General features: G+C 47.5%; 2 protein-coding genes and 1 long non-coding RNA gene across 3 annotated transcripts; 2 read left to right on the top strand and 1 right to left on the bottom strand.

The window, feature by feature from the left end:
* Positions 1-562: 562 nt before the first annotated feature.
* Positions 563-8,245, bottom strand: LOC128913692 (cytochrome P450 2K4-like). The gene is made up of 9 exons (XM_054211742.1): positions 8,048-8,245; positions 5,682-5,844; positions 5,334-5,483; positions 4,903-5,063; positions 3,501-3,674; positions 2,827-2,968; positions 2,082-2,269; positions 1,438-1,579; positions 563-750 (listed from the first exon to the last, which is right to left on the bottom strand). Exons 1-9 carry the CDS (start codon positions 8,243-8,245, stop codon positions 563-565), a joined length of 1,506 nt encoding a protein of 501 aa, XP_054067717.1.
* Positions 618-8,144, top strand: LOC128913694 (uncharacterized). Its single transcript, XR_008468045.1, has 3 exons — positions 618-853; positions 3,232-3,365; positions 8,007-8,144. It is a non-coding gene; the product is annotated as an uncharacterized LOC128913694 (long non-coding RNA).
* Positions 8,246-15,536: 7,291 nt separating the features above from the next.
* On the top strand, positions 15,537-18,919 carry LOC128914081 (cytochrome c oxidase assembly protein COX19). The gene is made up of 3 exons (XM_054212635.1): positions 15,537-15,753; positions 15,870-15,981; positions 17,154-18,919. Exons 1-3 carry the CDS (start codon positions 15,672-15,674, stop codon positions 17,239-17,241), a joined length of 282 nt encoding a protein of 93 aa, XP_054068610.1. The 5' UTR covers positions 15,537-15,671; the 3' UTR covers positions 17,242-18,919.
* Positions 18,920-20,222: the final 1,303 nt, after the last annotated feature.

Here is a 20,222-nt window from a genome sequence, read left to right as displayed (position 1 = left end):
AACTGTCCTGGGCCTGGCTCTTGGCATCAGCCCACGTTACACCCTCGTGTCTGGGACTCTGTAATAAAGATAAGGCAGGTTGTATCACACAATGGAAGCTCAGTCTGAGGCTCAGCCGAACAATTGTCCTGGGGAGATTTCTAGATCCATTAAGTGTCTGTTGTCTCCAGCTGGGCCATCGATAATCAGCTCTGCCGTAGAGCTTGGACTTTGGGCTGAGAAATTTCCTGTGGAGGCTCTCAGGGGAGAGCCCCTGATGGGTTACATCTATAGAGGAGACTGGAAGCCATTTCATTCTTTCAAACAGCCCTGAAAACTGCATCTCTGATGTGCTGTTCTGGGAATGAACCACACTGTTCCTGAGAGCAGTACTCAGGGGCGTCTGAAGGGTTTGCGTTACACAGACACCGCAAGAGCTGTTGGAAAGAATGGCATGAATGAGAGAAAAATAGCAGTGCGCGGTGTCTTCCTTCCCCTAAAGCTCAGGTACAGACAGCTTTTTTCCCCTGTAACTAGACTTTCAAGCTCGAAGTGTTCACTACTCTGACCCCATGTCGTTTGATCATTCATAGGGCACAGCACAAACCAGGTGAGGCATGGGGTTCAAGGTGAAGCCAACATCGGCGGTGAGATCTAGGTCTGACTTATCCACTCCTGGAGGGGGCTGGAAAATAAATTTGCGGAGCAAGCCCGCAAAGAAGAGGAACAGCTCCATTTTGGCCAGTCCTTCTCCAACGCAAGCTCTTCGTCCTGAAAACAACAGGGAGAGAAGTAAATGATCAGCACCGTAACTGTTAGTGTTGATGCCTGTGACCTAAACTGGAGGTACAGTCCATAAGAGCAGGCTGCTGAGGTAGGACATTTTTCCTTCCTTCTCTCTGCACATTAGAGGTGCTGCTGACTCGGTCTCAGACCACACAGAAGCCTGTAGGTATGTGAGACCATTTAGTGATTGCGGCTGAATCGGTGTCTCCCAGATCTTCCAAGGAAGAGGTGGTTACCTACAGCAATGGTGGACGAGACAAATGACCAGAAATCCCTTATCCCGTGTTCTGTGTCCCCGACTTTCATACTTCCCTGGAATCAGTGGGAACTGTTCACAAGGGCATGGAGTGATAGGACGAGGGGCAATGGTTTAAACTAGAGCGGGGCAGGTTTAGATTAGACATTAGGAAGAAGCTCTCTACACTGAGGGTGGTGAGACACTGGCCCAGGTCGCCCAGAGAGGTGGGGGAGGCCCCATCGCTGGAGACACTCAAGGCCAGGCTGGGTGAGGCTCTGAGCAACCTGGTCTAGTTGAAGATGTCCCTGCTGACTGCAGGGGGGTTGGACTAGATGGCCTTTAGAGGTCCCTTCCGACCCACCACATTCTATGAGTCTATGATTCTAGGTGCCGCTAGCCTAAGCCTAATGTGGTGCACACATTACCCCGCTCACCTATGGAGAATGGAATAAATGCCTCTCTCCTAATGAAGTTCCCGTCGGCATCCAGGAAGTGGGAAGGGTTGAACTGATCTGGGGTTTTCCAGTGCAACTCGTCATTTAGAGCGGAGGTCAGCAGCGGAATAATCTCTGTACCCTGGGAGGGATCAAAGAAACTCACGGTAGCTCTTTAGAGCAGATCACTTTCCCAGTCGAGCCGGGCTGCTTTCTTTTTTCTAATGTGAAGAGGCAAATAAGACTGAGCCATGGCACACAGAACTGGGGGTGCTTCCCTGCCCCACTGTGGCCCTTCCTCTTATCAGGAGGTGCTGCTCTCTTTTTGGACCACAAAAAGCTCCCTTTTTACAGAGTCAGATCTTTCAAGAAAGAAGCTGAAGTAGAGATTCCACAGTTGGCATAAGAGATTAAAACCAGTGTGATTTAATTAAACTGTCTAGTTATTCTGGATTCAAATAGCATTAACAGAGCAGAGTCCAGTGCACGTTTATAACAGCTACCCTGGATCCAAGACAAAGGATCACATTGTAGATTAAACCACGCATCACCGTGTCTTTAGATTTTTATATTTTCCTTCTTGTCTGCTTTAAATAAAACTGTAAGTAATCCGTGCAGTGTAAACTGCTAGCCTCAAAGCTCACCTTAGGAATCAAATAGCCATGGAAATTCACGTCGGTAGGAGTTGATCGTGATACACCCATTGGGACGATATTGGCAAACCTTTGTATTTCATGTATCACTGCATCTGTGTAAGGCATTTTTTTCCGGTCCTCCAACTTAGGCAGTTTTCCTGGTTCAATGACGTGGTTCATTTCTTCCTGAATCTTTCCTTGGAGGGAGGAAAGGATTAAGAAGCTGATAACCCTCTTATCTTGCAACTGAAATGGCCTCCAGTTCGGCCAAGATGAAGAAAAGGGAAAACTTGGAGGGGTATTTGGGACGAGCAGAAGTGGGTAAGTCAGGGGATGGCGTGGTTCTTTTGGGTTTGTTGTTGAGCCCAGGGAGCTTGGATGGAGTCACTACAGTGAACCCCGCGGCTGGTTCTGATCACACACCTTCGTTACCCCACAGCCTTCAACAGAAACCAGATCAGAATCAGCTCCTGAGGAGACCTTTAGTGACGTAAGCCCATAGCCTGCAGGAGAATAACGATGGGGAGCTTTACTGTAACTGCCGACTGGCCCTTAGCCTCTCCCACTTGGCTGGGCTGGTTTATTGCAATCCAGCTGAATAAAATTCCTTTGTGAAGTCAACGGTTGGTTGTTATCTCTCTCAGAGTACTCAGAATAATTACTCTAGACAGCACTGAATGAGTTCCACTCCCTTCCACAACCAAAGCCTTAAGCATGCGACAGTATATTGTACGAGAGGGCTTCTCAGCCTTACTTTGAATTTCTGGGTATTTCATCATCAGAAGAAGACCCCAGCGCACAGTCGTAGAAGTAGTCTCAGACCCAGCAGCAAAGAGGTCCAGAGTTGAAAACAACAGGCTTTTGTTGTTGAACATAGTGTGGGGTTTCTTTGACTCCTTCAAAACATACAGATAATGGCCATAAGTTCTCCAGAAAGTGATACCAATGTGTGACTCTGTTGCCACCATTTTTATCTGCATTTTAGCTTTTTGTGACTTTATACGCTCTGTAAAACTACACGTTTAATATTTTAGCATTAAAGCCTATGCTGCATGGAATTCGTCTGGCCCCAAGCATATGTGCAACCCCCATGTCCAGATACTAGGTTAGTTGGAATTTAGTTACTGCAATGAAGTTTATCACTGTAATGTTCTTGCAGGCAAGTTTGGGATGATCGCCTCCTTATATGTGCCGAGTGGTAACCTATTTCACCCACGTGGATCACCTTGACAACTAGAGCCCTTTAACCAGCAGTTTCAGTGGAGCGATGGAGCGAGTACAGCACAGCTCCCCGTGAGTATGAGCTTCGATATATTCTGCTCACTGCGGTTCTGTTTCCACTCACCCCAATTCCCTGACAGATGGTCAGTCCTAATATTAGTCAGAGCTAAGGGAACAGACAGACTCGGAGACTTAGCTTTAAAGTACCTGTTGTTGCTTCATCAGAAAGGCATCAACGAAGCCTGTTAAGTTATTTTCATTAAACTCTTCTTTGTGTTCCTGGAAGAGCTTCTGGAGAAAAGCGTTCAGTTCACTGACGTTTTGTAGCACAGTCTTGGAAGCTCCAGAGAGAAATCCAAGGGATGGGTAGAAATTATATAGCTGTGGAGCAAGAGAAGTCTTACTGTTAACTGGCATTTTGAACACTTACTGGTATCTCAAATCACGCTGCTGGTCCCTTGTCCCATGCCCTGACATTTCAGGCTGTAATTCTCCCACATTTGCTTGTACAGTCCAAGCGGCTATGAACTGTCGCAGAAGTAGTGTTCTCCCCATTATACCCCTGCATGTGTCCTTGCCGTGGCTTTTGGGAGACTCATCAGCTTAATCAGGGCTTCCAGCTGTGTAAGTGGTGGGACAGAGGGTTTCAGATGTGAGAGATGCTCACATCCGTACTTATTCCAGGGAAATTGTATTTATTGTGAGCATTGTACTTATTCCAGGAAAGCCCCGAGGTGTGTCACATCCTATGGCAGCAGAAGGGACTTGAACAAACAATATTGCCGTGACAACATGGTGCTTTCCAAGCCAATTAGCTCAGGCACAGCACCGAGCTAACCCAACTACACTGCTCCTCGGAGCTGGGCTGAGCACAGCGTGGCACTATGTCGCATGGAGAAAGGAGGGGTCTCAGCCCCGTCATCCCATGAGAGGGGTGCACATCTTCAAGGAGACTGCTAGCTGCCCTGCCAGACAATCAAACAAACACCCGACGTTAGCTGTTAGGGGGTCACTCGTCCCCGAGAGTGCCCATATGTGGAGTGTAACTCTGACCTGACTCGGTGCTTTTGGGTCTTGGCTGGTCTGGAGCTACAGCCAGCCGCAGCCCTCAGCGCGGCTCAGAAACGACTCCACCGGCGTTCAAAGCAGAAGCTTTGTGTCAGGAGGAACAGGCTTATATCAGGTGTTAGTTTGCTAAGATTGAGTTTCAGTGCCCAAAATAAAAGTTTGCCAAACCTGGTTCTAGGGGAGGCAGAACTAAGACAGTTACTGACGGTGTAATACAAGGAGGGAGACTTGAGATGGCATTTCAGGGCAGATCTCTGATATGAGAGATGTATTGTGCTTCTGCTCTTCAAAGAGGGTAAAATAGTTCCTTCTGTGAAGACTTTGGGTCTTTTTTTCGTTTAGTAATGAGCTTCACAGACTAAGCGCAGGGGCCTGGGAATCCGTGTGTTGCGGATGCAGCACCGCAGATGTGTTCTGTACAGGCTGGCTGATGGTGTTCGCGTTCTCAAGAAGCAAGATGTGGGAGGCCAGCAGGACAAACATGGGCAACCGGGTATCCCCCCAAAAAACTAAAAGCTAAAACATAAAATCAAGCTCTTACCAGCACCATAGGGGAGCCCAACAGCTTAGTATTTTCATTTATCAGCTTCAACAAAGTTAGAAACGCAGGATCATCATATTCAAACCTCTCGCCAAACAATATAGAGCAGATGACATTGGATACAGCATTGTTGAGTATCATCTTTGTATCAAATGGTTTCCCTGTATTTCAAGCAGTGAAAACAAATGTGATGTGATTATGCTCGTTTCAGTCTGGTTTCCTATGGAAATGTAGTCCTCGGCTCCCAAAGGAAAAAGTCATTCACCACTCAGAATGCAGAGCAGGGACTTTCAATGTTTTAAGGCCTCGGTTTAATAACCTACCTCAGCGTACGCTGAACTTTAACCATTTGCTCAGAGTTAAACTTTCATTAAGCTTTATTGTTCTGCTAGACATGTTCTCTGTCTCTGGATGAAAGTCTTGGCACTCACCGTGATAGGATTCAAAATATTTGATGAGGGAATTTACTTCCTCCAGGATTCGGATCTCAACGGTTCTCTTTCCCATTCCGAAATCTCGCAGTGTGGACAAAGTGAATCTTCTCATAGTTTTCCATAGCTCTCCGTGGCTGAATGCTATGCCTAAAATAAAGGTGTAACATCCTTATGTTACCTGTGGTTAATGAGCGTTTGTAAGGCCTCTTACACGCTGGTACCAAAGCTGCTTGATACACAGTCGTATAAACAAAAAGCGACCTGTAAGAGGATGATACGTTCTGCTTGAAGAATATCACGAACATAGACAAAGTACAAAAACTAACCAACCCAAAGGTCGCTTACCATTTCCTTCTGTCATTTTCCTAAATATGGGTATTTCTGCCCTCTCTCCAAATTCTTCGGCATGATTTAAAAGGGCATCCTTGATGGTTTCGTATCCAGCCAGTACCACAGCTCTCCTGGGTCCAAAATACACAGTGAAGACATTGCCGTGTATCTTGGAGAGCTGTCAAGGTGAATAAATAATGTTGATTCAAAACCAGATCTGGACCCTAACGCTAGCACTAGCCACCCTAGGTGGTTCCTAGCCCCAAAGGAGCCTCCCAGCCCTGCCTGAAGTCTCCAGGTGCTGCTGTAATGCAACTAATGAGCAACAGCTATCAATTGCCAGCATCTCTGCTTGCGCCCTGTTTGCACAACAAGGTGTCTGCTATCGCTGTTCCTATCGGAGAAGTCAATAAAACGCCATTGCATTCCTGTGGTGCTCTGCAGCAACAGGCCAGCGTAGCGATCCTGCCCTTCGGAGCCTGGTTAGAAAATGCCGTAGCAGGCAGGCCTGTTTATTTTAATGCCGTTGACCCGAGGCAAGCGGGCGTGCACGTCTTTGAGGCTGAAGCCACAAACACTACAAAAACAAAGCATAGACAATAACTCTTTCTTTCAGGACAGCACTTGTCTCTAATTACGGCAAGGTGGGTAGTGTTGCAGTCATCGCAAAATTATTTGTTGGCCACCAGAAACTTGAATCCAACTAGGAAGTGTATTCTTGTAGATAATGCCACATGAGCTCTAGGCTTTTACAGAAAATTAAATATGAATCATCTGTTACACAGAAGGGTGGCTTTGACAATCTAATCATTCACTTGGTATTTCAGACTTCGTTTAAACACACTGCAAGCCATCCGCTCCAAATGTCTTCTTGTTTCCGATGCGCCTGGGTTACCATTTGCTATGCATTAGATACATACCGAAAATTGAATTTCAGATTAGAAGCAGCTCCTGTTATTACACCAGGCAAATTGAATTTGTTTTCATCAAATGGTGGTTTGACGGCTTGGGAGATAACATTAACACTGGTTCTTTCATCCCCGACAGCTCACAGAGCCGGGGCAGGGAATCACAGCCGCCTCCCAGCCTTCCCTTGGCCATTTCTTTGCGTTAGTACTTCTTGGCATCAACCCTGCTTTTTCTCAGCAACACAAGGATTGGATGTGGCAGGTCTGAAAGCCTAGAGAAAGCTGCTTGGCAGATTATAGGAAAGGAGTCTGGTGCCTCTGCGTGGTGTTCATATCATAAACCCCCCTGGTACCGCCAAAAGTAGTTGCTTTTCCACACCGGCCCCCTCAAACGTACCCATGATGAGATGGGAGCTTGGGACCAGAAGCCCATCAGAAGGGTGCTCTGCACAATCCTCTGCACCATAAATCAAGGCGGATGAACTCTGTGTGACTGCCACAGGAATTTTGTGCTTTGGCAGCCCAGAGTGCCTTTTCTTCTATGGCTAACTGGAGAATTTTGGTGCCTGCCCTGCCCTCTCAGGGGAGCTGAGGGAGCTCACTGGGGACTGGGTTTCCCTCGTTGTAGTGTCCAGTAAGCCCAGACACAGAGTGTGTGACAGGTCACTCACCACTCACGGCACCTCAGCCGTCTCTACAGCAACCAAAAGAAATCGGAATTCACATTGGCTTGCCCCCAACCCCCTGTGGGAACACAGCAGACGCTCTCTGAAACAAACATTCCACCTGGCTTTATAATATTTAAGTCTTCTTTTTTTCTCTTTTAGAAATAAAAGTAGCCATGGAGCTGCATAAGAAAAAGCAATTTGTTTACTTAGACTTATACAAGCCACGCGTCAAGTCTTAAATAACCCTGGCCAGTCTGTGTGCAGGGGAAGGGTTGGGGAGGCAGAGTTGAGCTTTGCATTGCAGGGATAGAATTGGCTTTGGAAAGAAATGTATGTATGACCCCATTTCCTCTGCTGTGGGGATGATACCGACCCTTCCGTCCTTCCTTCCTTCCTTCCTCCCTTCCTCCCTGCCTGCCTTCAGTGGCAGAGGTCTGACTGTGAGCCATCTCTTGATGGCAAATAGTCCCGGTCTGTCAGCAGACTGGCCCAACTCCAGTCTTCCACCTCCAGCCTCTGAGGGGCTCGAAATACCAACAATATGGAGCTGACTGCACATGGTGGGGGTCTACGCTTGTGTGTGTATAAAGGAAGGAATGTATGTATTATATCTATCTATATATAAATTCATGTATGTGTGTGCATACCTCTGAAGGTGAGGTCACTCTGCCAGCCTGCCCATGCGCCAAATATCCCATGTCTGCCCTCCACACAACGCAAACACAACCGCATCCCCATTTCCTTACTTGCATTTCTCGCTTCAGGAATTGCACGTTTTCCTCCCGCCCGCTCGCTCAGGCCCTACCTCTGTCAGCGACTGGAACGGCTTTTTCAGGTCCACCACGTTCAAGTTTCCGATCAGAGGAAGAGGTCGCGGCCCAGGAGGCAAATTGCAAACTGACTTCTTCGAGCTGGTCAGGAGGTAAAGCAGAGCAACCAGCCCTGCTGCCAGCCAGAGCAGCGAGCTGGAGCCCAGGTACTGCAGCAAACTCTGTGCGGCCATTTCTCAATCAAAGTGTGGGTATGAGCATCTTGGGGTCCCTTTATAGCCCTTCTGTCACTGCCTGAACACACCTGCTGGGGAAGTGGCTTTACACAGAGAAAAAGACTCTCAGGTCTTGTTTACTTCCATTTAGACCAGATGTAATTTTTTTTCCCTGCCAAATAAAACACTCTATTTTATTCTGAAACATGGATTACCTTAATCTGGAGCTCTTATTTCATCTACAACACTGGGGCAAGGTGTTTGTTTTCCATTGAAAATCTGTGTTATGGACACGTTGTGGTCTGTGTGATTTCAGGGGCAGAGTTAAGGGACGGGACCCACCCGTGCTGGCGTGCTGTCACGGTGCCAGGTCACAGGGCTGAGCTGGACACTGGTGATGCAATGGAGGAAGCAGGACGCAGGTGGGAAAGCCCACAGTAATGCATGGCCCAGGGTGCAGCTGGCAAGGAAGGCCTCAGGAAGGACAAGGGTGACCAAGGAGGAGTTGGAGCGGCGGTGGCATGAAGATGGGCTAATTCAGGATTGCAGATGGGAGTTGGTCTCCACTTACAGGTGACAGCTCTGATTCTCTTTGCTTTCCTGCCACCCCAGTAAAATCACCTCCTTGAGAAACACAGTGCTTTCATTGCTGACACTGTTATTGATCTTTGTCCCAAAATTCCTCTACTGGCAATCCCAAAATGCCCCTGAAACCACTTCAGCCACTGTTTTGCAGTTTGCTGTCCAAAGGACTGTGTGCCTGGATGTCCATCCCTGTCTCTGAGTTTGATGATGACTCTTCACCAGCTGTCCCAACTGTTTATGCAATGCTCTAGGAGAAACCGTCCCCTCCAGGCAACCCTTCTGTAGATTGGGAAAAAGATGCTGGATCCTTGTAACCTGGGAGGAGCCAGGATCGGGCTGTGCCGCTGGCCCGGCAGAGGACGGAGGAGGGATGCTGCCGGGGTGCCAGCCAGGAGGAGCGCGTGGTGGCAGCTTTGGCACTCCCGGTGCACTGAGTCATGCACCATGCCAGGGCAGGGACCTGCAGGAGCCCGCCTGCCCGGGCAAAGCTGCCCAGGAGCCACCCGCACCCTCTGCATCCTCGGGGGAGGGCGACAAAGCAGAAGTGATCATGAACCGCCACGGTTTTAAATGGTGGCTCTTGGGAAAGGAGCCAGTTTGATGCTCTATCACATATTCTCAGGTGGGGACATTTTGCTCCCCAGTTGCAGATTCTGTCAGGTTACTGGAGTGCTGTTCAACCCTTTAGAAATCTTTAGTTTTAATAATACTTTTGCTAGAATCCTCCGAGGTTCCCGGGTGCAGGCTCCACTGATGGAAAAATGATGATTATTTATTAATAATAATAAAAGTACATTAGCCGAAGGCAAGGGGAATCAATAAACTCTAAGTAGATTGACATGAAAAAGGTGCCTGCACGTCTGCCTGGTCTCCAAGGTTTGTTAGCAAGGCTGGAGTTTTTCATAAGGGGGAATTACGCTCCGCAGCAGAGGGCTAGGCAGGGTGGGCAAAGGAAGGAGGGCAGTGGATGGTGGTGTCCATCTCAGGATGTGCCACACATCTATGAAGGTCTCGGTCCGGGCCCTCTTCTCTCAGATGTTTTCAAGAATATCCTGTTCTGCCAGACTCTTTGCTGAGCAAATGGTGTGGCTACTGGGACTCTTGAGACTTTATAAAATACACTGAGAGTGAGGAAAAAATCCTACATGGGCACAGTTGGGTACCGATGGAGGGAGGTTACTGTTTGTGTTTACATACAGCCACCACTGCTCTGTTGGAGTGGAGCTGGCTACTGCCATGGACAGCAAGAGCACCTTCTCAAGGGCTTGCAGACTGTTTAAAGCTTCAGGTTGTCCCTGGTGATAATGCAGGGAGAAATCCTTTCTCAAGCAGTGAGCCCAGGGACGCGCAACCTGCTGGACTGATGCTGGCCTGTGGGAAACGACGGGTGAGTTCTCCAGTGGGAGGGAATTGTTGCAGTTTTAAAATAAAACTAACGTGATATCCTCACCTCCATTTCTTCCTCGGGTAGCTTGGCTTCCCGTATGCAATCCTGAACACAGCCCACAGCCGAGTTGTTGGCTTGCAGGTGAGGCATCCCACAGGAGAAAACATTGCTCCCTGCTCACGTCTCTCTGGCTTTCTACCAGCCCAAGCCAGGACTGACACCATCTTCAGGGAAGCAGACTTTGTGGGCATAGCTCAGGGAAATACTGACTTCCTCCTAGGAAATGAGCCTGTACATTAAACAGCCACGGTCATCTAACTTCTGTGTGCTCCTCTGGAGAAAGACATACAATCTTCTAATGGGACAGAGGTTAATAATGCTACAGTAACAGTAGGATAATGCAGAGAAAGAGCTGTTATAAGGCCATAATTCAGTCACTGAGTTCTGATAACATAATAAAGCTTGAGAGTGAACACCAAGTGCTTGTGAGCCTTGCAAGGCTCTGCAACTGATTTACAACCTCAAGAGATGCCTATCAGCCCGTGCATTGTTATCAGGGATATATAAAGCATGAGCACACCCGATTAAACATTAACATTTTTAAAGACTCAGATGTGTTAAAACTCAGGCTGCTCCTTGCTAATGGGTTTTGCTCACCTTGACAAACGACAGTGCAAAAAGAAATCAAAAGCTTTCTGACTTTGACCTCTTTCCATTTTTCATAATTATTGCATTGTTTTATTGGATTACACCCACTTCTTCCCATCCCGCAAATCGGTGTTTCTGTAGGATCACTACAGGGTCGCGATCAGTATCTCAAGTGTTCACTTTGCTCATTTTGATATAAATAACTCGTACTTAATTTCTTTTCAGCTATCTGTCAAATCAGTGTGTGTTGCACATCTACTTTGGGAAGAAAGACTCCTGAAAAATACTTTTAAAAATCATTATTTTACTGCAATTTTTCAATGAAAGAACCTTGGGGTTTTTTTTTCCATACTCTGAGCTGAAGGATTGTACGTGATGGGTCTGGCCACTGGGAGAAGAAAATAAAAAAATCTGTGCTCGGGCTGAGTGCATTGTCTCTGTGCAGAGCTGAAGGTGCCAGTATTTCCCACTCGCGTTAAGCATTTACCCCTTTTAGCAACAAACCATTCTCAGGAACTTTGTTGCTTTTAAAAGCCTTGTTCTTGGACCAAATAGATGTCTTTCCTTCATGAGTCTTACTCAGTGACAAAATACACGGGAGATCCTGGGATTTGGTGCTGGTAATGTACTTTATAATCTGCATATCTATAAAAATATTTGCAGAAAAAACCATCGTGACTGTAGCCAGAAGCATGATCTTCCAGATCCCATGCTTCGGCCAACAAGCCAAGGCAGCCTGACCTGGGAAGTTAGTATTGAGGAGGTCAGGTCAGGGAGGATTTATTTTCAAAATACCACTGAACAGATCAAATGCCTCGACGTAGCTCCAAGGATCTTTTTGTTCTGGGTCTCTAGCTTCAATCTATCTCAACACCGTATGGCAGGAATTATATTAATGCAAGGGCAGTTTGGGGCGTATCGCGAAGGATGATTAGTTGGTAGGTATCTACAGAGCCAGGGTCCCAGCACCTTACTTTTGGGCCCCCTGGCTTGATGCAGATGGAGAAGTGGATTTAGACACGCCAGAATGGCAACTAGCAATGTCAGAAAAAGGGTTGTTTGGCTTTCAGCACAGCATTACTATTTCTACCACGTTCCCCTCTAACCTGATGAGGCTTTGGCTCAGTCGTAACAGAAAATGAGCTATCATTCTGTATGTCTTTGTACAGCACATGACATATTAAGGCCTTGACCTTACTGGCATGAAACTATGATTTCCCTGTAAGTGCAAAACAATAATATTTCATTAATCACCCACAACAGAAATCCCCATTCCCCAGACTATTCTGGCAATATTCTGCATTTTTGCTTGTCTAGGAACCTGAATTAAAAGGGAGAAAAATGGTTTACAACAGCCTGTGGCAGTGATGTAGCAAGAGACCTTCTGTAAGAGCTGGCGGCGTGCTCGCCGGGCGAGGGTGAGGCGTAGGAATGAGTGATCCTGGAAGGATGTTTCTCTGAGGTGTGTTCTGTGCCTGGGCTGGGAACAGCAGTCTCAAGGGCACAAATTCCAGCGTCTGAATGTGCTTGGTCTTGTTCAACTGATTAATTTCTTACAGCTATCCCAAGTCAAGCTGCAAAAACCCCTAGGACTTTACTCAAAGCCTTTCATGGCTTGTCAATAAATTATTTTCAAATTAACTACTCGATAATTTGAATCTGTAGGCTCTTAAAAGATGCGGCATGGTGAGAGAGAGAAAGTAATGAAAGTCCTGGACTTTACCCTGCCCATAAAAAGTAACAAAGGTTCAGCTCTGATGTACTGTTCAATCTGGTGCTTCCGAAAGTAATGCTAAGTGTGCAAAAACTCCTTCTGAAGGTACGTTTGTACAACTGTTGGATAAGTACCAATAGTGGAATAAGTTTTCAGTGTGATCTGAAAACACTGTAAAAGTTACAATGTTGTCTTAATCCATAATTAATGACTAACAGCTCTGATTCAAGCAAAGGATTATTTTTTTTTAATCTATCAAGTTGTGTAACTTGAAAGGGGAAGATCCAAGTTTTTCCCCAGTTTGGGGTTCCTTCTAATTTGAGCTTTCTAATTTTTGGAAGGGGATCAGGACTCCAGACTAGAGACACTGTAAAACACTGGATGCTCTACAAAATTATCTAATCTCTCTTGTACAATGGGCACCTTTTTACTGAAACAGCTATTTCAGATTTCCCTGGTGCTGTGAAAGTCTCTCACTTCTTTGAAAGGTAATATGTGAAAAGCATTTAATTCTCTGTTTGTGGCACTGCTCTTTGTGGCTCTGTTTTTATTGAATTCTTTTGGAACTGGTTGGCTTAATCTGCAAATGAGGTATTTTTTTCTTTGCACTGATTATCTAATGGGGGTTTCATTTGATCTCCTTGGGAAAAATACATACTAAACTGCTAAAGCACATGTACTACATTCTAAGACAAACTGTACTTTTAAAGGAAACTCTAGAAGATACAACTGATGTTTGCAATGAAAACATTAAGTAAGCATAACCAAACACCTGCTACTATACCTGACCTGAATTTGGGTAACTACGCAATTTAGGACTCCAAGGAAAGACACTGAGTTAATTAATAGGTAATCAAAACATTTGGATGTAGTGTAACACAGCAAGATGATATAGCCTGTGCATAGGATTGTCGCTCTCTGTTTGGGAATAATTCCACTGTAGATCCCTGCCGATCTTTTTTGGTTGATTTCTTCCTTCATCACATGGGGAATCAGCAAGCCAACCACTGTGCCAGAAACTAGGGGACATAATTTGGGCAGCTTGCTAAAATCAAGTGCCTTGACACTTCAGTTAGTTAAACTTGTCCAGATAAACCACAGCTTCTCCTCTGCTGCTCGGTCCTCTGAGGTCTGGGAGAGAGTTTGCTGCATGTATTTATGAAAGAGGAGTATCTTCCTTTTACTGCTAAGTGTTATAACGAAGTCAAGTGGAAAAGTGCTATTTACCGTATAATAAAAAAACATCTATTGTTTGTAGCCCTGAAAACATAATAATAAATAAAACCTTATATTTCAGGCTGTGTAAACCAGTTGCTTATGTAATAGAACATGGTGTAATTTTCCATTTACAATTTCAATACCGTAATAAGAAAGCAATCAAAGCATAAACAAAATGCTCTTTAAATGGGGCTGCAGGTAATATTTCCATAATGGCTGTCCTTAACAATTGCAGCTGTTTCTTTTTTTCCAGCCTCGAATTCCTTCTACTTATCTCAGTCATTTAATTAAAAGAAAATCAACTTAAAACAGATGAAAGACCATCTTAAACCAACTGCAGCTATGGGCAAAGAAGAAAAAAGACTCTAACAGGGTAATCCACGGTTAACACTCAGGTGGGTTAAATTAACGCCATTTCTCATCCTCCCTTCAGGATGAGACCTGAGGCTCTGCAGAGACCGTGCTGTACACCTGCGGGCAAAAGGGGTGTTTGCCTTGGTTATCTGTCAGGAGGATCTGGAAGTTCACCATTCCTTGAGCATCTGCCGATGGCCACTTGGTTTTACCAGCCTCCTGCACGTGGGTCAGGGCAATCCAAGCACAAATCCAGGCTGGGCAGATAATGGATGGGGAGCAGACCTGGGGAAAAGCATTTGGGGGTGTTGGTTGATGAGAAGCTCAACACTCCCCAGCAACGTGCGCTGGCAGCCCAGGAACCCCCCGCAGCCCAGGCTGCATCCCCAGCAGCGTGGGCAGCAGGGCGAGGGGGGGATTCTGCCCCTCTGCTCCGCTCGGGGGAGACCCCCCTGCGGTGCTGCCTCCAGCTCTGGGGCACCAACAGCAGAAGGACACGGAGCTGTTGGAGCGGGGCCAGAGGAGGCCCCGGAGCTGCTGGGAGGGCTGGAGCCCCTCTGCTGTGGGGACAGGCTGAGAGAGCTGGGGGGGTTCAGCCTGGAGGAGAGAAGGCTCCGGGGAGACCTTCCAGCCCCTTCCAGCCCCTAAAGGGGCTCCAGGAAAGCTGGGGAGGGACTCTGGAGCAGGGAGGGGAGCCATGGGACGAGGGGGAAGGGTTTTACACTGAAAGAGGGGAGATTTAGGTTAGGTATTAGGAAGAAACTCTTGGCTGTGAGGGTGGTGAGCCCCTGGCCCAGGTTGCCCAGAGAAGCTGTGGCTGCCCCATCCCTGGAGGGGTTCAAGGCCAGGTTGGACGGGGCTTGGAGCAACCTGGGCTGGTGGGAGGTGTCCCTGCCCAGGGCAGGGGGTGGCACCGGGTGGGCTTTAAGGTCCCTTCCAACCCAAATATTTTATGATTATGAGGAGCCCGGCCGCAGCCCGGGCCCTGACCGCCGGCTCCTGGACACAACGGGAGAGACTCGGGCGAGGCTGATCCCGTATAAATTTGCTGACACCAGTTTTACTCTTTTTCCCCTAATTTCCAAACGCGTGAGGACAAACCGCTTTTCCCTGCCCCTCAGCAGGCCGGCTGCCCGCGCCCACCACTCTCGCCCACCCCAGCCGGTGAGGTCAGAGGTGAATTAGGAAAATAACACGGTTTTTATGAGAAGAGCGTTTAATTCGGCAGAGGCCGGCCGGGCCGGAGACACGGAGCCGGGTCAGGAGGCCGGGCCAAGATGGCGGGCGGCGGCGGCGTCTCCATGGTGACCCGCGCTGGTGGGCGAGGCCTGCGGCAGCGACGTCACGCGGGAGCGAGGCGCTCCGGTTGCCATAGCAATGCCCCGGCGTGGCCCCGCCCCCTCCGCCGGGCGGCGGTGGTCACGTGCCCCGCTCAATGCTCTCGGCGGCGACGCTCGGTGTTCGGCTCCCCCCGGCGGCCGCGGGGTGACCGGAGGGATTTCGGCCTCGTGTCGTGCCTCCCCCCCCCCGCCGGCGACATGTCCACCGCCATGAACTTCGGCAGCAAGAGCTTCAAGCCGCGGCCGCCGGACAAAGGCGCCTTCCCGCTGGATCACTTCGGTGCGGTAACGCGGGCCCGGCCGCCCCGCGGCCTAGCGCCGTGCCCGCCCTCAGCTCCCCCCGGGAGACGCGGGCCCGGGGCCCGGCGGTAGCGCGGCCCTCGCTGTCTCTTGCAGGAGAGTGCAGCGCCTTCAAGGAGCGGTTCATGGAGTGCCTCCGCGACAGCGGCTACGAGAGCGGGGCCTGCCGGCAGCGCGCCATGGCCTACCTGGAGTGCCGCATGGAGAGGCAGGTGTACCCCGGGGCACGGCGGGGATGAGGGGCGGCCGGGGCGGGACGCAGCGGGGCTGCGTGTGCGGGGAGGAGAAGGGAAGGGAACCCGCAGTAGGGGTGTTCCTAGACTCATCGAACAGTTTGGGTTGGAAGGGCCCTTAGAGATCACCCAGTGCCACCCCCTGCCCTGGGCAGGGACACCTCCCACCAGCCCAGGTTGCTCCAAGCCCCGTCCAACCTGGCCTTGAACCCCTCCAGGGATGGGGCAGCCACAGCTTCTCTGGGCAACCTGGGCCAGGGGCTCACCACCCGTACAGTAAAGGCTTTGTTGCTAATAGTAATAATTTCTTTCTAATTCTTCATTCGGGAAGCTTGTGTCCCTGTAAGATGCAGATGTCATTTATGGCTTCAGTAATTCACTTAGATAATGTTTTTGATGTGGTGTAGTTATCCGCCTGGAAGGCGGGATAACTGCGAGACTTGGCCAGCTTCTAGCGTGCACAACTGTCTTTCTCAATGTGAAGCTTTATTATTTTTTTTCTAGCTATGATTACAAGTTAGAAGTTTAATTTGCTCCTCAGTTCAAGTGAAAAAAGCAGTGGTTGGTTCTCTAAAGGTGTTTCCATTCTTGCGCTGCTTTGCAATGTTTCCCGTTCTGTGGGGAGTCAGGGAGCTCATTGGGAAGTGTGTGAAGGGTGTTATTAAGTGAGCTTAAATACAAGGGTACCTTTGTATATACACTGCCTGGGCTGGTGATGAGGGAGGCTGCAATCAAAACCAGTTTGAAAATCACTACAGCAAAGTTGTTCTAATGCTGTTCTAAACCACATTCGCTTAAAAATCTGGTAAATGGCACAGGTAGAATTTTAGGAAGCTCTCACGCAGTCTGTTAGTTAAAGGTAACCAAGAGTCGGGCCAGTTTCTGAGGAAACTCTTATTCAATATCTAATATCAGGAAACAACACATTTAATTGGAAAACCACTGTTAAGAAAAAAAAGGACCCCTGATTGTTGCTTTCCCAAAACTGAAGTTTCTGAGGCTTTGCCAAGCAGCGGTCACTCCCTATGGATGTCTTGGATTTCATTAGAGTAAATAATACTAAATTAAACAGAAAATGCCGCTTTTCTCTTGTTTATAGACTCCTGTTCTGCATAATGTTTTTGTTGTTTTATTGTTTTTAACTTAGGCAACTTATGGCTAACGAACCACTGGAAAAACTGGGATTCAAAGATCTGATAGATGAGAAATCAGAAGCAAAACCTGAGAAGTTGTAATGAAGAAAGACAACTTCGCTCCTCATGTATGGAAAGCATAACTCTTAGGTAGTACATATTGTACAGTCTGTTCATACTGCAATAAGAAGTGTTTCCTGAAGGAACCTTTTCTCAAAGTTTAATTTTCCTAAAATAAGATTTTCTTAAATGAGCAAAACTACTGCCTTTGTCTACTTTCCTCAAGTCTTTCTTAACTTTCTTCTTTTAATTTCTCTAGCCTACACTCAAAGATCTGTAAGAACGTCTTGCCTGGGAGAAAATAATTATTTTCCCAGGCAAAAATAATACCTAAAAATTGCCCAAAGGGTTCTTCGTGTCTCTGTAATAACAGTTTAGTCTTATTTTAAAAAGACAAAAAAACCCGCTCTTGATTGTGCAGATCTTGAACTATAGATTAGTCTTATGTGGGCATTACTAATGTGCGTACAGCAGTTACTTGTCAGGTGGAAATAAAGCTGTTATGGTACCTGCAAATTGCTTTTCATTAAATACTGGTATTAATCCCCATCTTTGGGGTGATCTCCTTCTCACCCTGCTATGGAAAACACTTGGGTACTGGGGTGGGGTGGGCATTCAGTCATTTAACCTTCATCGTTGTTGGGGGAGTATTGCTAGTTCCAGGCACCGGTCAGGTAGTGATTCTGCTTTTATTTACCATGCCAACGGTGTCCACCTAACTTTATTTCATCATTTAGCCGTGAATCTTCCATTATGAATGTATTTGGTGATTGGACAGTTTTATTCTTTTAAAAACAAATGTTTTACGTTAAAAACCAGGGTAGATCAAGAGTTAGCTATCTAAGAAATACAGTATTTCTTTCCAAACCACGGAGCGCAGCCCATACCTTGAGAAGGTGATGCAGCAGGCCGTACAGTGGGTGAGCAATCAGGTCTGAGTATGTTTATAAGATCCGTGATAAGTGTTTGTGTAACTTAAACATGAGTTATCAGAGCCAGCGGTACTTCTCTCGCATATCCTAATGCCAACGAGTCTTAATACAAAGTTCAAGCCAAAACAGTTTGGCCTATTAACCCCCTAGAAATAGGTTTCAAGCAGACAATAAATTTGTAAATCCTCTGATTGTATTTTCCAGTGTATTTCCTGCCCTGTTCCCCTTGCTGCCTTTTTTTTTTTTTAATCTTTTTTTAACCCAGTGAATCATGTCTCTGTGCGTCTGGCTCTCAAACTGCAAGCTTTCGGGTCAGGGCCTGCAGACAGTGATACACACACTGTTTGTCGAGGCAGTTCTCCCACACTTTCTCCTGTATTTGGTGCCCTCTGTTTGATACATCTCACCTTTCCTGCTGTCTGCTGTTATTCCATTTGCTTCCTTTTCTCTCTGCTGTGCATCTGTTCACGCAGAGATCCAGGAAAGGGTAAAAGAACGTTTTCTGCTGTTCATGTTGATGGTTGGAGCTGGGATTTATATTGTTGCTCAAATCTAATCTGATTGAACAGGCTGCAGATAGTTCAGAGCGGGTCCCTGTTTGAAAAGAATATTCGCTTGCTGCTGCGTATTTTTATTCTGCTTCATTCTACTGTTTAAATTATATCTTTCAGTGAGATTAGTACATTTATAGAAGAGAAAGCAGAGATTTTATTGCTGAAACAGATATTAAAAGACTTTATATTAAACCACTGAATAAGAGCTTGCTTTCAATGATACCGAGTAAGAATTATTAAAATAATCTCCAGTATCTTCAGAAGAAAGAAATCAAATTTCATGCTTCTGTGCTGCTGGAATATTATAAGGTGAAGTGAATGCCTGGTAGGTACGACAGAACCCACCGGTGGTGCGGGAGTAACCCGGCCTGTTCTCAGTGGTAGTTTCATCTTCGGGATTTGCTCCGTGCCGTTATTTAGCTAAACGGTTACTTCGTGAGTTAGGTGCATGTTTTTTCAGAGGCAGTTGATACGAGCGCTGTCCTCCAGGTTATTATTAGAGTGACAGGGGTGAAGTTTTTCAAGTCCTGAGTGATGGAATTGTGACTGTTGAGCTGGAGTGACAGCTGCCATTTAAATGAGCTGTCTCAGATAGCCCACTGAAGGAGCAGCCTCTGGGGACTCTCTCTTTGTTTATAGTGACCAAGGCCTAAATTTTGGACCTGCTGCAGGAGGGATGGTGGGGGGAAAAAGCAGTTTCAAAAGATGTTATGGCGTGCTGAGGTGACTGCTCCGTGCTACTTGCAGGCCTGGAATCCTCCGGTAGCGTTACGGCGCTGTGGCAGCACGACCCTGCGTGGCACAGGCTGACTGTCCCAGAATGCTCTTCAATTTATTCCCGCCAACATACAGATCGTTAATTAAAGCCTTTCTGTATAAACGTCTTTTATTTTAGCCTCGCTTGTGGGATCCTGGCTCCCTTAAAACGACAGGGGTGTATAAGCCAAAGGAAAACCGTAAGTTCATAGTTACCTTCCCTGTTCCTGTACCAAGCAGGAACCTCTCCAGAAGCCCGACACCAACTTGGGAAAATCTGTGCTCTGGAAAGGCTGGGCTGAGGCGCAGGAGTTGTGGGGGAGGCGATTTGTCTGGGGCGCCGGTCGCTTTGTGGAGCTGTTTGGAGCTGATGAGCTGTGTGGTTGCGTGTGGCACCGGCAGCGAGGTAAGTCCCGCACAAGCGCATTCATCTTCGCATGAGATGCTGCCGGCGCTGCCCTGACGGACCCTGGGAGCTGGAGAAATGCAAACGGTGAGAAAGGAGGAAAAGAGGTTTGTCCGGGAACAAGGGACCGACCGCCAGCCTGGCTGGAATGTTCCAGGCGTGGAAGGGGCAGCCCGAAGCAGGGGCAAGTGTTGACTGTGTTGGGGTGAAGAAGCTGTTAACACAATAATGGGAATCAGTAGGTGAGGGGGCTGTAATTGTCTCCTGTAGCTTTTTTCTGGCAAAGCCTCATTCACACCATAACTCCGGACGCCCTCGTGCTTGGGATCCCGTCCCAGGGAGTCCCTGGAGGTCCGCAGAGCTCTGTGTTGGCAC

This window comes from Rissa tridactyla, chromosome 8 (assembly GCF_028500815.1).
Source record: "Rissa tridactyla isolate bRisTri1 chromosome 8, bRisTri1.patW.cur.20221130, whole genome shotgun sequence".
In the NCBI taxonomy this organism is placed as follows: Eukaryota; Metazoa; Chordata; class Aves; order Charadriiformes; family Laridae; genus Rissa; species Rissa tridactyla.
The sequence above is the reverse complement of the archived record's forward strand: the minus strand, read 5'-3'. Positions and strand labels throughout refer to the sequence as shown.

Coding starts and splice junctions, on each gene's coding strand:
- LOC128913692 (XM_054211742.1), bottom strand. CDS start 8,245: ATGGCCGCACAGAGTTTGCTGCAGTACCTGGGCTCCAGCTCGCTGCTC. Junction 5,484..5,681: donor GAAAATGACAGAAGGAAATG/GTAAGCGACCTT, acceptor CCTTTATTTTAG/GCATAGCATTCAGCCACGGA. Junction 2,969..3,500: donor TTCTGATGAAGCAACAACAG/GTACTTTAAAGC, acceptor TATGTTTTGAAG/GAGTCAAAGAAACCCCACAC.
- LOC128914081 (XM_054212635.1), top strand. CDS start 15,672: ATGTCCACCGCCATGAACTTCGGCAGCAAGAGCTTCAAGCCGCGGCCG. Junction 15,754..15,869: donor CTTCCCGCTGGATCACTTCG/GTGCGGTAACGC, acceptor TGTCTCTTGCAG/GAGAGTGCAGCGCCTTCAAG. Junction 15,982..17,153: donor CTGGAGTGCCGCATGGAGAG/GCAGGTGTACCC, acceptor TTTTTAACTTAG/GCAACTTATGGCTAACGAAC.